The following is a 16,608-nucleotide window of genomic DNA, read 5'->3' as shown; positions in this document are numbered from 1 at the left end:
GGCAAGTTCACAAGCAAGCCCTTGGAGATCTCTCAGCAGAGTTTGGCACAAAGTCTTACAAAGCAAAAGTCTTCTTGTAGTCTTTTCTTTTCCTCTCCTTCTGCAGCAAGGCACCAGACACAGGCAAGAGTCAGCACTCCTCCTTGTCCTTCCAGGTCCTTTTCGTCGGGCAGAGTTCGTTCTGTAGCACAAACAGGATCTAATTTACAAGGAGCAAGGCTTCTTCTTTTATACTGCATTTCTTTTGTTCTTACAGGCCAGGGGGGCCTTTGCATAGCCACTTTTAGTCCTTGAGTACCTTGTTGGGTGCAATCCGGCTTCTGCTTTCAGTGTGAGGGGCAGGCACATCAGACGCTCCACAGGAGGTGGAGCCAGCATTGTGTGGACAGGGGCAGCCAGAAGTACCTTGTTGATGGGGCTTCGCCCTTCCTGGGCCAGGTGCCGGCTGAGTCATCAGTCGCTCCCCAGGAGGGTGGAGCCAGCATTGTGGTGGCAGAGCACAGCTAGATTTCGAGTCAAGAGCCACTCCTACCTCCCACTAAGGTGTAATCTGCGCATTCACCACCTGTCATCCCCCAGCCCTGTCACTCACACATCCCAGACAGTCAGATACACATACCAGCAGAGGCGGGCTGAAATGGCTAGGCAAGCAAATGCTAACTTTCTAAAAGTAGCATTTGCAAACACAGGATATTAAAATAAACTTTACTAAAAGAAATATTTTATTATTCTGAGTTCAGGCATACTAAACATGACTCTCTACCATGCTCCCTGAGCCTGCTGGGATTATAGAGTGTAATAATTCCAGCAGCCCATTCTGGCCTAAAGGAAGCAGGTAGCCTTACAATAGTGAAATACGAGTTTGGTTGTAATTCACTACTAGGACATGCCACACACATCAGGGCTTGTCCTACCTTACACTTACAATGCACCCTGCCCTCAGCCCTACCATAGGGGTGACTGATATGAAGTTAAGGGAAGGTTTAGAGGCTGGCAAGTGGGTGCACTTGCCCAGCCAGCTTGACAGTACGAGACTGCACGCGGGTTCTGCGGTGGCAGACCCCAGACACATCTTAAGGCTGCTTCTGTGGGTGGCGCAACCAGCGCTGCAGGCCCACTAGCAGTATTGGCATCTACAAGCCCTGGCACTCCTGGTGCACTTTACTAGGGACTAACAGTAAATCCAATGAACCAATCATGGATATCAATCACATGTACAATTTACAGTAGGGAGCACTTGCACTGCGGCACGGGTTGGCCGTGGCGCAGTGCCCTGAGTAGCGGAAAACCAGCAAAACATCGGAGGCACACCAGAAAAAAGTGGAAGGGAAACTCACGCCAAGGTGCCAGGTCTAACATCCTTGGATCAGGCCCTGCCTGGCCTGGTAGCCGGGAAACGTTTGCTTGCCGCTTTTGGGACTGGGGCCAATATTGCAGCACAACTGACCCCAAGTCACAAAACCGGCCCCCACTGCTGCACAATCGGTCCCCACCCTTCCTGCCTCCCGGTTAAGTGCCCGATGCATGGTGCGGCCAGTCCAACCCTGAATCCACGCTTTGAAAATGCGAAGACGCCACTGTACACAGGCTAATTCAGGATCTCAGGGCCTTCAGCTCACCCAAAGAGGGATGGAGCCCACACCCGAACCAGGGCATCTACTGAATCCCATATTATCAAACATACCTGAGCCAAGACCAGACCCTCCCCTTCCTGTGTGCTGGTCGGACCACACCTGATGCCTCTCCATCTCAAATCAGAAGGGATTCAACCTTCACGCGCCCAGGAGTCCAGGACATGTCGTAGACGGGCAAAACTGGGCGTTGTAAACTGGGAATCCAATGTATCTAGGTCAGTCCCCATTATAAAGGGCGAGATAGCTGAAATGTAGTCCGTATTTGAACATTGGATTAAAGACAGCTGCTTCCTAAGAGAGTACAGGAAAGCTGCCGTCCTCAAGTACCTGCCTCCTGGTCTCAGAAGAACTTTTAATGCTGAAAAAGGATGGCCCAGGCTAAGGAAGAAGCTGGAGGAAACACTGTGACTCCATGAGTAAAAAAACTCACAGAGCATGGTAAACACATATCAGTATACCATAAGGAAGGCGGTGGTCTCCTTCAGAAGTGCGAAGATGCAGCCAACGCAAATAAAGAACTCTTGAACGAGGTTTATACATTTATGAAGTCACCTACACTCCAAGCAGGAGAAGCAGCCTCTGAAGCCAGATGTAACGAGCTCTCAAACGCCTTTCAAGGAAACGCCAAAGCATCTGTGCGTCCATGCCTAGAGTCGAGGCTCTTATGACCAACTCCGCTCGGACACTCCAGAAACAGAGGAAGGAACATCTTTCATCCGTTACCAAAATCAAAACAGAAGACTCCATAAGTCCTCTCACTACGGTTGAATCCGGATCTCCTCTGGACGCGGCACCTCCTCATGCACCTGATTCATTGATTGATTGATTGATTGATTGATTAAGACACTGCACCTCCTAACATCTTTCTTCAAGGCAGGATTATCACCTGCCCCGTCATGACAAAATACCTAACCGCTCTCTGGAGACCGGTGAAAAGCCCCGGTGTGGAACCAGGCCGCGCTGAAGCCACATCTGGAAGAGCGACTTTGGAGCCCTCATTACCCGAAATACACAGGGCGATCGCTTTTCTTCCTTGTAATGGTAAAAATGTAGAAATAATTGTGAATAAAGTGCTTTCCACATTCTTAGAGGATATGGGACTCTTACCTTTCATGCAACCAGATTTCTGAGCAGGAAATAGCTTGGAATGGTTAACCTCACTTTTAGGAAGCAGAGGTTCCAAGAGTGAGGATTCCCTTTCCTCTGCCGCGTTGTCCCTGGAATATGGTATACCTCCGGGGTCCTCGTTAAGGCCCACCCTGCTTAATGTCCATATTCAGCCCTTGGCAGACATCATAGTGGGCGTGGCTTCTCCACAGTGTCATATGCTGATGATATTCAAATCAGTATCTTTTTAACATCAGACACTTGAGTATATCCCACCAAACGTAGCGCCCGTCTAAGAGGCGCTGCTGACAGGATGTCCAGCAGTAATTTCAAATGTAATAGAGATAAATCCGAGGTTCTGGCAGTTGGGAATCCCCCTACTCTGTGGTCGGACCTTCAGTGGCCGACTATCCTTGCAGCCATCTCACCATGGAGGTTCAAGGAAGAAAACTGGCTGCCTGACGTCTTCGCCTTTTCTGGGCCATAAAAAACATCTGGAGGTGGCTATTTCGGGAGCCCTCAGTACATGGTCAAGCGAAGATCTTACAATTCCCTGATGATTGATTGATTGATTGATTGATTGATTGATTGATTTATTGGTTGGTTGGTTGGTTGGTTGATTGAGCGTTCTCAGATAGCCCAGAATGCTGCAGCTGCACCTTGTTGAAGATCCCAAAGCAGCATTCAATCTCTTCCTCCCCAGCAGCCTTGCATTGGCTCCCTGTAAACAGAAGAATTAAATTGAAGCCCCTCTGTCTGGCCCATAAAGTGATGACAACAAAGGTCCCCCTCTAATCCAGAGGTTGCTGAGCCCTTACATCCCCAAAAGATCACTTCGCGCTGCAGACCAGAGGCTTTTCTTGGTACAGAGAATCAAGCAAGCAGGAAGTGGGGGACGATCCTTGGCCTAGTTAGGGGCTAAACTTTCTAAAACCCTTTCTCTTTCCTTGAAATTGACCAACGAAGAAACCAAATTCAGGAAGCTTCTCAAGACCCACCTGTTCTGGGCGAGTTCCTACGACGCTTGCTATAGGAAGGACATGACTTCAGCGCTGAGAAGCCCGTTGAGCAGACAGGCACTTTATAACTCCCGAGCATAGCATCTCGAGTAACAGGCCAGAACAAACAGAGAAGACATTACATGATTTGCGAGTCTAAATGTGATTACAAACGTTGCCACTGTTAGTGGGGGATTTTTCTGCCAATTTGTGAAAAAATTACAAATCCAAAGATTTGCGACTTTCTAAAAGGCTTTAAAAGGTGAGAAAGATAGAGGGTATGAGGCAGAGAGGTAGAAAGGGACCGACAGAGGACAAATACCAGGGAGATGAAGAGCCAAAGGCTGTGCTCAGCCAGGGTTAAGGCGCTCACATCAGGTGGGGGCAGGGTTTGAACAAGGGCAGTGCATTGCAGCAAACTCCAACTACACAGAGGTATGTGTATCAGTGGTTGGACGCCCACGACAGTTGCCGGCAGGGCATGGCCACTGGCTGTTCATGACAGCCAACTCCCACTGCACAGAGCTACGTGTATCTGATAAGGACTTCTAGCTGCCGATTCCTTACCTTTGAATTTGTACCCCTGCGTATTGTCGGGTGGCTCCGTTCAGCTCTGCGCGGTGGCAGCGTTTGTGCCGAATATGACGTTACGGTCACCTACATAGGCACCACCCAGGCACGTGGACGTCCGCTCTTTTCTTTCTTTCCACACAAGTTAGTACCGATCCGGAGACGAGCCATCCCTCTGCCTCTTTTTGACAGACTTTTTTCAATGTTTTGTCAAAGATTTCTTCATTGTGTGTTGAGGATGGCCTGTAGGAAGGTAGGGTTTAAGCTGTGTGGCGACTGTCACTGGACCATGTGGGTTACCGACCCCCACCTTGTATGCTTATAGTGTCTCGAACCATCCATGACTCAAAGTCGTGCTCGGACTGCCAGGCCATGGTGCCAAAGGCTTTGAGGACATGATCCCTAATGCTGCTTGTGGCTCGTCATCAAACGCGACTTCTCGGAGGTCCCAGTCCTGATCAACGAAGACAAGGTCGCAGGACTGCTCCAGGAGCCCAAATCCTCTTTTTCGCACTTGATGTACTCCCAACATTCGTGGAAGAGGCACAAGAAGAAGTCCAAATGGACTTCGACTTCATCTTGTCTGGTGCCCATGAAGAAAATAGAAACCTTCTCAGGGGTCTCACTGATACACCTGGTCCTTTTAAACCAACAAAGAAGAGATTGGCACAGAAGCTGTAATATAAAGAAAACATATTTATTGACCTCAGTTGAGGGAGACTACGTCACACAGAACCCTCGGGCCACTGTATGAGGCAGTCTAAGGAGTACAGAAAACAGGGGCCTTATATATGCATAGGTTTACATAGTCAGCCTAAAACCAAGGGGGGGGGTCTTGGCATTTACCATCATGCAAAATGACTAATATGGCTATACAAAATTTGCTTGCTCAACAAAGTGGGAGGAGAGACCAAACTCAGCACATCAGTAAGAATAGCCGGACAGTTATAACATGAGGGCAGGTGCATTCTACTAGCTAGGCCCCTCTGAGCATGTGCAAGGCTCTGGAAGAGGGAAATGGCACATGGCGAGCACATGGCTAACTAAGACGGCTGCCAAGTACAAAATGGCATTCAGCTCATGCTAACAGATCCCTCCAATCTTTAACACCCATCGATCAGATAAGTGAGAACCATCGACGTTCTAGGCACGGTTCAGAAGAGCCATTGCCAGGTCTGACTCTGTGCCTCCCCCTCTTTCCGGGAGCTGGAGTAATCCCAACTCAAATTGTGTTTTTGAGTGTCAAACCCCACAGTGAGAAGAGACCCCATGAGGTTCCACGCTGACAGCTCTGGCCTTGGCACCAGTGGGGTCTAATGGATCCAATTATAGGTCCTGATCAGCGCCGGTTGTGCCAACGCAACCTTCCCCAGTGCCGGTCCCAAAGCCAATGCTGGGCAAGTGTGGCTCAATGGTTAGAGCGGCAGGCCCTGATGCAGAGGTCTAGCCCGGGACCAGGGTTCAATTCCCCGCCTCGGCGGGTCTTGGGCTCAAAATTCCACAGACCTGATAATTCTCGCCTTGGTGCCTATTCCAATCATGGAGTCCCACTCTGCAACTCTGGGCAATAGCTTGCTTAATCTCCACAACGGCCCCCACAACGCTAAGGATGCCTGGCCTCCTCCTTGGGGGTGCTCAGGAGTGGACGCCTCACAGGGAAAGCCAGGATGGGTTCCACGGCGGGTGAGTAGTGCGCTATACAAGTATCAATTTCAATTTCAATTTGAATGCTTCCTGCGCCTCTGGTTCCCACCAGCGGTCCCAACTGCATTTTGATTCCCAAAGACGAAGTCAGATCAGTGTCTATCAATGCCATATCTGGCACCGAAGGAACACAGTGGCTCTAGGTCATTGCCTGAGCATTTTGAGGAAGTTTCAGGCATTGGAGAGGAGTGGGAGGGGTCATTGGACACTATAGAACACCAGTTGGGCACTCATGGTGAAGAACAGGACTAGTACGAGGAGCTTGTGGAGTACAGTGCAATGGGCACCTCTCCAGATACTGGTATGCTTTATCCACCTACCTTGGGCTACAGAGGAGGGAGTATATTATACTATGGTGGTAAAGAGGGCAGCAGAGGTCCTTGGCCTCAGTGCCGATCAAGACTACTCTCTTGATTGAAGTGCTGCAGCCTGGGGCTTCTTCATCTGAACTTCTTTTGCCCCTTAATGATGCACTGAAGAATGTCCTTCTAGACACGTGGTCCAAGCCTATCACAGGGGCTCCAGTGACCAGGACTGTAGCACGCTGCCATTGACCTACACTGGTTGATCCAAATTTCCTCAGTCAACATCCTACCCCTGAAAGCTTGGTGGTACAAGCCTCAACATCCCATTGTGCGTTTCCTTCTGCTCCCCCGGAAAGGGAATCCAAGAGGCTGGACAAACATGGGAAGAAGATGTTTCTTCCGCAACCCTAGCATTGTGGTCGGTGTACCCTGCAGGCCTCTTGGACCATTTCACACATACCTTATGGGAAACGGTTGCGCAAGTGCTGCCATTAGTCCCCAGGCGGCCCAGGCTGTGCTCTCCCAAGCATGGAGAGATGGGAGGGATGCAGCAAAGTTCACCATTAGGTGTGGTCTGCAAACGACTGACTCACTGGGCAGATCGGTTTAGTCAACAATGGCCTTGTGGTGCCACACCTGGCTGAGAGCATCTGGCTTTTCAGGGGGTGGCCAGGCAAACCTCATGGACTCGCCCTTCGATGGGTCTCACCTCTTCAGAGAGAAGGAGGACTCAGTGCTGGGGCGCTTCAAGGACTCGCAGGCTACAGCCAGGTCCTTAAGCCTCTCAGTCACACCTTACACGCCGTCTGCCTTTCGTTGCAATGGAAGCAGATTTCAGCTCCATCAGCCATACCCCTGCTACCATTCGGCACAGACTACCCAAGTTCTGCAAGCAAGTGGGCGCAGTGCATTCCGACCTCGTGGGAATGGTAGCCAGAGGTCATCTCCCACTAACCCCTGACAGCCTAAGGCTCAAAGTCCCCCTAGTTTGGTTCTGCAAGACCATGGGTCTCCAGTTGGAGGGAGAATCCTACATCCTCTCCTCCACTGGAAGTCCATAACAACAGACAAATGGGCCTTGCAGATCATTCGAAATGGTTACTCCCGTCCTTTCCAATCTTTCCCTCCTCCTTTACCACTATTTCAAGAACGGCTGGCAGAGGATTATCTTTTCTTGCTCCGAGAGGAAGTTACAGCTCTCCTGCCCAAGGGGCCCATGGAAAGGGTTCCAATTTCAGAAGTATGTAGTGGTTGTTATACCCGCTAATTTCTGAAACACAAAAAGAACAATGGTCTTCGTCCCATTCTAGACCTAAGGACCATGAATCTCGTCCTCAAAAACAAGAAATTCAAGATGTTCAGGTTTTATCTACCCTAGACCAAGAAAACTGGCTGGTAGCTTTGGACTTGCAGGATATGTATTTTCCCATCGCTATCCTGCCGGGCCACAGGCGGTACCTGTTGTTCAAGATAGGCCACAAAGCACTTTCAGTACACTATGCTACAATTTGGCCTTACCAGCTCCCCTCAGGTGTTCACCAAGGTGATGGGCGTGGTCAAAGCTCATCTGCGTAGGTCAGGGGTTTCATTCTTCCCCTACCTCGCCGACTGGCTGTTGAAGATGTCTTCACCCCAGGCTGTCGTCTCCCACCTCTAGACTAGGGCAGACATCCTGCATTCGCTGGGGTTCACTATAAACGAGCAGAAGCCACACCTGACTCCTTCTCAGACGCTCCCTTTCATCTGAGCTGTTCTGGAAGCACTACATTTTCAGGGTTATCCTCGCAAGCAGCGAGTCCAGTATTATTCAGGTTATGATACTGATGTTTCAGACTCTATCCTGGATTTCGGTGAGAATTCATCTTAGGCTTCTGGGCCTCATGGCGTCCTCCATCCTGTTGGTAAATGATGCTCCGATGGTGTATGCGGGCTCTGCAGTCGGACCTGAAGTTCCAGTGGGCGCAGCATCAGGGGAATTTCTCCGATGTGGTCCAGATCTCGAAAGTGACTGCAAAGGACCTGCAGTGGTGGCTTACAAACCACGATTGGGTCAGAGGCAGACCCCTCGCTCTTCCACAACCAGATTTCAGAGTAGTGACAGATGTGTCACCCCTGGGATGGGATGCCCATTTGGAAGAAATGGAGATGAGAGGAGTCTGGTCTCCGGCGAAATCAGGGCTCCACGTTGACTTGTTGGAGCTACAGGAGATTCGACTAGCTTTGGAAGCATTTTTTCCCTCTCACGGGGGAGTTAGTGCATGTGTTCATGGGCTTCACCGCTGCCATGTGCTACTGCAACAATTAGGCCAGGGTGGGGTGGAGTTATGGACCCTGTGTCAAGAGGCCCAGCGCCTCTGGACATGGCTGGAACAGTAGGGCGTAACCCTGGTAGTTCGTCACCTGGCAGCTTCTCTGAATGCCAGGGCAGACAAACTTAGCTGTTGATGCCTAGTGGATCACGAGTGGCGTCTCCAGCCAGAGATGGTGCAAGGTCTCTCTCATCAGTGGGAAGAGCCTTGGTTAGATCTGTTCACCTCTGAAGAGAAGGTGCAATGTCAGCAGTATTGCACGTTGGAGTTTCCTGGGTGGCTATTGCTCTGCGGTGCCTTTCGTGGCGATTGGAGCTCAGGTCTCCTGCATGCCTTCCCACCTATACCACTCCTGCACAGAGAACTCAAGAAGATCAGGAACAAATGTGCCCAGGTTAATCTTGTGGTTCTGGACTGGGCATGGAGAGTGTGGTATCCCAAGCTTCTTCGAATGAGCATCAATCCTCCAATCAGGCTGCCCCTTCAGGAGGATTTTCAGGGTCATCCACCCAAACCTGTCCACTCTCCACCTTCTTGTGTGGAGATTGAGCACTGACAGGCGACAGCTTTTCACCTTCCTCCCAAAGTCTGAAAAGTTATTTTTGGGGCCAGGCGTCCCTCCACCAAAACGGTATGTTTTAAATATTGTACAGAAAAGTCTGTTGCCCCTCTTCTGCCTCTCTTTCTGATATTCTGATATAAGTCTGTTGACCCTCTTCTGCCTCTCTTTCTGATATTCTGATATAAGTCTGTTGCCCCTCTTCTGCCTCTCTTTCTGATATTCTGATATAAGTCTGTTGCCCCTCTTCTGCCTCTCTTTCTGATATTCTGATATAAGTCTGTTGCCCCTCTTCTGCCTCTCTTTCTGATATTCTGATATAAGTCTGTTGCCCCTCTTCTGCCTCTCTTTCTGATATTCTGATATAAGTCTGTTGCCCTCTTCTGCCTCTCTTTCTGATATTCTGATATAAGTCTGTTGCCCCTCTTCTGCCTCTCTTTCTGATATTCTGATATAAGTCTGTTGCCCCTCTTCTGCCTCTCTTTCTGATATTCTGATATAAGTCTGTTGACCCTCTTCTGCCTCTCTTTCTGATATTCTGATATAAGTCTGTTGCCCCTCTTCTGCCTCTCTTTCTGATATTCTGATATAAGTCTGTTGCCCCTCTTCTGCCTCTCTTTCTGATATTCTGATATAAGTCTGTTGCCCCTCTTCTGCCTCTCTTTCTGATATTCTGATATAAGTCTGTTGACCCTCTTCTGCCTCTCTTTCTGATATTCTGATATAAGTCTGTTGACCCTGTTCTGCCTCTCTTTCTGATATTCTGATATACGTCTGTTGCCCCTCTTCTGCCTCTCTTTCTGATATTCTGATATAAGTCTGTTGACCTCTTCTGCCTCTCTTTCTGATATTCTGATATAAGTCTGTTGCCCCTCTTCTGCCTCTCTTTCTGATATTCTGATATAAGTCTGTTGCCCCTCTTCTGCCTCTCTTTCTGATATTCTGATATAAGTCTGTTGCCCCTCTTCTGCCTCTCTTTCTGATATTCTGATATAAGTCTGTTGCCCCTCTTCTGCCTCTCTTTCTGATATTCTGATATAAGTCTGTTGCCCCTCTTCTGCCTCTCTTTCTGATATTCTGATATAAGTCTGTTGCCCCTCTTCTGCCTCTCTTTCTGATATTCTGATATAAGTCTGTTGCCCTCTTCTGCCTCTCTTTCTGATATTCTGATATAAGTCTGTTGCCCCTCTTCTGCCTCTCTTTCTGATATTCTGATATAAGTCTGTTGCCCCTCTTCTGCCTCTCTTTCTGATATTCTGATATAAGTCTGTTGCCCCTCTTCTGCCTCTCTTTCTGATATTCTGATATAAGTGTGTTGCCCCTCTTCTGCCTCTCTTTCTGATATTCTGATATAAGTCTGTTGCCCCTCTTCTGCCTCTCTTTCTGATATTCTGATATAAGTCTGTTGCCCCTCTTCTGCCTCTCTTTCTGATATTCTGATATAAGTCTGTTGCCCCTCTTCTGCCTCTCTTTCTGATATTCTGATATAAGTCTGTTGCCCCTCTTCTGCCTCTCTTTCTGATATTCTGATATAAGTCTGTTGCCCTCTTCTGCCTCTCTTTCTGATATTCTGATATAAGTCTGTTGCCCTCTTCTGCCTCTCTTTCTGATATTCTGATATAAGTCTGTTGCCCTCTTCTGCCTCTCTTTCTGATATTCTGATATAAGTCTGTTGCCCCTCTTCTGCCTCTCTCTCTGATATTCTGATATAAGTCTGTTGCCCTCTTCTGCCTCTCTTTCTGATATTCTGATATAAGTCTGTTGCCCTCTTCTGCCTCTCTTTCTGATATTCTGATATAAGTCTGTTGCCCCTCTTCTGCCTCTCTTTCTGATATTCTGATATAAGTCTGTTGCCCTCTTCTGCCTCTCTTTCTGATATTCTGATATAAGTCTGTTGCCCCTCTTCTGCCTCTCTCTCTGATATTCTGATATAAGTCTGTTGCCCTCTTCTGCCTCTCTCTTTCTGATATTCTGATATAAGTCTGTTGCCCTCTTCTGCCTCTCTTTCTGATATTCTGATATAAGTCTGTTGCCCTCTTCTGCCTCTCTTTCTGATATTCTGATATAAGTCTGTTGCCCTCTTCTGCCTCTCTTTCTGATATTCTTCCTTTTATTCTTACCCTTGCCCAGCTGGACTTTGCTCTGGGCACTCTGAAGGGTTATCTTTCCGCTCTGTCCACTTTCCTGCAACTGCCTGACCCAACCCGCTTTGTTCAAGTCCCCTATTGTTAGTATGTTTCTGAAAGGGATGTTACGTCTGTTTCCCCCTAACCTTCATTATGCCTTAGTTAGTGAGATCGGAACCTGGATCTGACTTCATGTGTTCTTGCTTTGAGCCGCTACACAATTGTCCCCTCTGGCATTTCTAGTGGCAATATCATCTGCCCGAAGGGTTAGTAAACGACAGGCTTAGTCATCCAAACTTCCCTATCTTAAGATGTTTCTGGATACATTGGGGCTTGGCACCTGAGCCTCTTTTCTACCTAAAGTGGAGACCCCATTCCATCTGGATTAGTCGGTCGCACTGCTTACCTGTTATCTTCCTCCGCATCCCTCTAAGGAAGAGGTGTGACTCCATCCTCTGAACCCAAAAATAGCATTGTTGTTCTACCTTGACCACACTAAAGAGTCAAAGGTGGACGATCAGCTCTTTGTGGGATATGTGGAAGCTAAAGGAAGTTGGGCAGTTCAGAAGCAAACCATTTGGCACTGGTCCTTCTCTGAATTAAGATCTGCTCCCCCCGGACTAAAAAGCAGCCTCCTGAGGGCTTAAGGGCCAACCAGGGCAAAGATTGCAGACGCGGCTTGTGGTGCCAGGCAGTAATGCGGGCATCTCTGCACACCTTTGCCAAGCACTACTGCCTGGACAGTCAGGCCCGGAGGGACCGGCATTTAGCCCATTCGGTCTTGCAGGACTTTTCAATCTCGTAATTTGTCCGCAGCCCACCGCCAGGATGGTATGGCTTGGTTCTCTATTCAAAGCTAAGAAATCTGCAGGAAGCAGTCATCATCAGAGGAACAAGTTACTTACCTTCAGTAGTGCATTTATCTGGCAGAGACAATATCCTTACAGACTCACCCATGCCCCCCCCTCGGGGGACACATTTTGAGAGATAGGGATTGATTCCTTTTTCAGGACCCTTGTTCAGACACCCACTGTTCAGTCGAATTCATGGTTCTGTGCTTCTAGCATGGAGAGTTGGGGAAAGAAACTGACCGCCACAAACATGGTTGGCGCCTGTATAGGTGACCGCGACGTCATGTTCGCCACCGCCACGCAGAGCTGAATGGAGTCACCCGATGGTGCACAGGGTTACTGCTCACGCAAAGGTTTTCGGATCCAATCTGATGCCTGGGAAGTTCAAAGGTAAGGAATCTGCAGCTAGATATGGTCTCTATAAGATGATGTGTTACCGAAGGTAAGTAACATATTCATCAGTGGTTGGATGCCTGCGGCAGGTTACGGGGAGGGCGTGGCCTCAGGCAGTGCCTTATAGCCAACACCCACTGCACGGAGCTATGTGTATCAGTGGTTGGACGCCCGGGGCAGGTTACGTGAAGGGCGTGGCCTCAGGCAGTGTCTTACAGCCAACTCCCACTGCACAGAGCTGTGTGCATCAGGGGTTGGATGCCCACTGCAGGTTACGGGGAGGGCGTGGCCTCAGGCAGTGCCTTATAGCCAACACCCACTGTACGGAGCTATGTGTATCAGTGGTTGGACGCCCGGGGCAGGTTACGGGGAGGACGTGGCCTCAGGCAGTGTCTTACAGCCAACTCCCACTGCGCGGAGCTATGTCTATCAGTGGTTGGACGCCCGCGGCAGGTTAAGGGGAGGTCGTGGCCTCAGGCAGTGTCTTACATCCAACTCCCACGGCACAGAGCTGTGTGTATCAGGGGTTGGACGCCAGCAGTGGGTTGGGCACAAATGCAATCATTTTGTGCATTTGAGTCAGAACAGCCCGATTCATCAAGCTAAATTGCGCTCGCAAAGGGCCAGATTCTGAGAATCTGGCCCTTTGTGAGTGCAATTTTTGCATTTGGGATTCATCATCCCAAATGCAAAAATCGCTATTTGCGAAATCGCATATTTGCGAGGAATTGGATTTAAGGAATCTCTAATAGAGATTCCTTAAATGCAATTCATCAACCAATTTGAAATTGCGAACTCGCAATATTTGGTCGCTATTTATCACGAAGTCTGACTTCGTGGTAAATTGTCAAAAAATAGAAAAAAGCACTTTAGTGCATTTTTCTCTGTTGCATGTTACACACACACATGTCCTTTGGACATGTGTGTGTGCGCAACAACTGTGTAAATTTGCATTTCAGGGGTGCTACAGGGTGTCCTTTGGACACCCCTGGCACCCTTGAAATCGCTATCTTATTTGCGATTAGCTAATTGCTAATCGCAAATAAGGAATACTCCCAATTCATTCCTATGGGCCTTTAGGCCCATAGGAATCAATGGGGAGTTATTCCTTATTTGGGATTAGCAATTTGCTAATCGCAAATAAGGAATGTGTGAAATCGCATTTTATTTTGCGATTCCTACATGAATCCCGTTTTGCGAGTCTGTAATAGCGATTCCTTATGAATCGCTATTGAAGACTCGCAAAACGGGTCTTTGATGAATCTACCTGCAAGAGCCCATTTTTAACTGAGCCTTTTTTCAGAAATATTATTTTAAGTGCTCTGTGCTCCAAAAGATAGGTAGGATAACTGAGTGTTTATGACTATAATGAAAAAAAACCCTAACATGTTTGAGGATTACATAAAAGTACATTTTCCTTCCCTGTACTCCAGATAAGGTAGGGGATTAGCGAGGAGGGCGGACGAGACATACACTGGGGTTTGGTGGATGTTCCATCACTGCCCTCCTTCAAACAAAGCCCCATATCCCCTACCCTGCAAGTGAGTATTACTCCAGCTTGTGAACTGTTAGGACTTCTACCTGCTGAACTTGTTTTGTTCTGTTTTATAGCTGTCGTGCCACTGGACTCTGGAAACAGTACCTCAAAGGACAAATATGTTCCCCAACAAGCCTCCTCCTCTTCGCAGCACAAACATGGGCTTCCCAGCGAGGTGCTCATAAGAGGTATGTGTTTGAAGAGGGGGGCTCAGAATCCAGGGCCACTCAGCCTGAAATGTTTGAGACAACCAGTTCGGGAGGAGGGGGTTCAATGTTAAGGCATGCACTGTGGTATGTGGGATGTGAATTTGAGGTCCCAGAGTTGGGGGGTTGTAAGCCAACAGTTTGTGTGTTTGTGAGTGTCCTATCCACTGTTAATTCCCTGCCCCACAAATGTGGACTTCCAAAGAGGAGGGCACAGGCATCTGAAATCTGTTATCACCTGACAGCAGGTGGGTGTTAAGGCTGCTGGCACATATTGCCCTGATCTGAGTAAGCATGCCCATTCCTCTGTGAACCTGATGTCCCCATAGCTGAGCTCAGAATGCAGCAAACTGGACAGAGCAGCCCAGGCAGCCTCTGCATCTGTCCCTGGGGCTCATTCTCTGTATTCCTGTTTCTAGCTGCTGCTGTCACAAGGATTTACATCACACTATGGTCCATATGCACCAAGCAGAGAATACCCCACTGCTTTACATCTGACCAGCCTGGCTCGGATACATACCCCTGTCAGGCTGGAGCGCAGAGCTCGATCAGTTCAGAGTGCAGGTCCCTGCCCGGTCTCTGTAGGAGCCTCTGGCAGACTGAGGTGGCGGTACGTCAAGTCTGAGTATGCCCCTCTGTGAGGGGTGAAGGTCCCTGCCAGGTCTCTGTAGGAGCCTCTGGGAGACTGAGGTGGCGGTACGTCAGGTCTGAGTATGCCCCTCTGTGAGGGGTGAAGGTCCCTGCCCGGTCTCTGTAGGAGCCTCTGGCAGACTGAGGTGGCGGTACGTCAAGTCTGAGTATGCCCCTCTGTGAGGCTGAGGTGAAGGTCCCTGCCAGGTCTTGTACGCTCCTCTGCCAGGCCAGGGTGCTCCCCCCTCTCAGACCAGAGTACTGACCTGTGCCCGCTTAGGATCCAGCTCCCTCCCATGGATGGGTCCAGCATCCTACCAGGCGAGAGCACAGACTCCTTACAGGCCTCAGTAGCAGGGCACTGGCAAGGGTCTGTCAGTGGAGGGCTTCTGATGGCAGTCTCGCCTCGCGTGCAGAGGGAGTGCTGGGGTAGTGTGGGATATGTGGGGGCACAGGTCACTTCAGGTAGAGGCAGTTGGATTCCGGAATGGGTCTCACAAGCACCTACAGGTGATGTGTCTGCCAGTGTGTGGGCTCCAAGGGGGTGGTGGGTTCTTCAGGTGTCTCTGGGAAGGTAGTGGAAGGGGTCAGTGACGGGAGAAGGTCTCAGCAGGGTGGTAAGCGGGCAGATGTTGGGAGTGGAGGGGTATTTCAGGGTCTGTACTGTCAGGTGTCTGTCTTCTGTCCGGTTTCTAGCATCTTGCAGGTGTCTGCAGAGGGTAGGGAGTGAACCATCCCACGTGAGGAGTTGACTGTCTGCAAGGGGGTAGATGCAAGCCAAGACCTGCAGCCAACCCCCCACTGTGCACGGGCAAAAGCTTTGCAAAGCAGGGGGTTGGCTGCCCACAGGGGTTGGTCCAACACCCCACTGCACACATGGCAACTTGGTTCCTGTGTCCTGAAGTTTAGTAAAAAAAAATATAAGGGGGCACAGTATGGATACCATGACCCCTGGTAGCCCTTTTGGCGGCACCCAGAGGGACACAACCAGGACCAAAATAAAATTGTGCTTCAGGGACCGCTGTACCTCCTTGAAACCCGGAGCAGCCCTCCCGTGACAGACTTAAGGCAAAATCCTAACTTCTGTTAATACCAAAAGTACTAAGTTAATTTTGTGAATACCAAAATAGTAGTAAGTTTAGGATTGAGTCTTAAGTTCATTCTGTGAATCGGGCCCTATAAAATCACTTCAACCTCTGTGATTTTTCATTGAATATTTAGTGTTTCAGCAGCAGAGGCAATTCACCCCCACTCTGTTGATGGCGGAAGCTTCTAGTAGTGGGGCACACTGAGCTTTACAGGAGCCTTGTGCTTAGGGAGAACCATTTTGGATGTGAGCAGTTGAGGGGGCGATGAGTAGGTGGTTGTGAGTAAGAGGAAGGAGGTGAGATTATGCCCATGAAAGAGAAGTGACTGACTATTCGATGGCGGATCGATGGGGGAGAAATGTGTGTGGCGGAAATGCGATGAGGTGTGGGCGGAAGGCGACCAGCATGAGGATGCTTTGCGAGATTGTGAGGGTGGAAAATATCAGAAAAGGAAGGGGAGCATGGAGTGAGAGACTGGTGCGTGTGACAAGTAGTTTGAGTTTCTGGTGACTGAAAAAAAAAATGGCATAATTAGATAGTTTAATGGCCAAACTGCGTCTTTAATGTCTTGTCTGGTGCAGGGATGCAAGG

General features: G+C 49.2%; 1 protein-coding gene across 1 annotated transcript in view; it reads left to right on the top strand.

Annotated features, from left to right (window-relative positions):
- The window catches only part of SPAG17 (sperm associated antigen 17), a 1,900,597-nt gene that overhangs the window by 1,825,766 nt on the left and 58,223 nt on the right, over positions 1–16,608 (top strand). The window contains exon 45 of the mRNA XM_086935838.1: positions 14,168–14,281. Coding sequence (XP_086791964.1) covers positions 14,168–14,281 — 114 coding nt within the window. The remainder of the gene's footprint in view (positions 1–14,167; positions 14,282–16,608) is intronic.

This window comes from Lissotriton vulgaris, chromosome 8 (assembly GCF_964263255.1).
Source record: "Lissotriton vulgaris chromosome 8, aLisVul1.2, whole genome shotgun sequence".
NCBI lineage: Eukaryota > Metazoa > Chordata > Amphibia > Caudata > Salamandridae > Lissotriton > Lissotriton vulgaris.
Note: the sequence above shows the minus strand (reverse complement) of the source record. Positions and strands in the feature narration are given on the sequence as shown.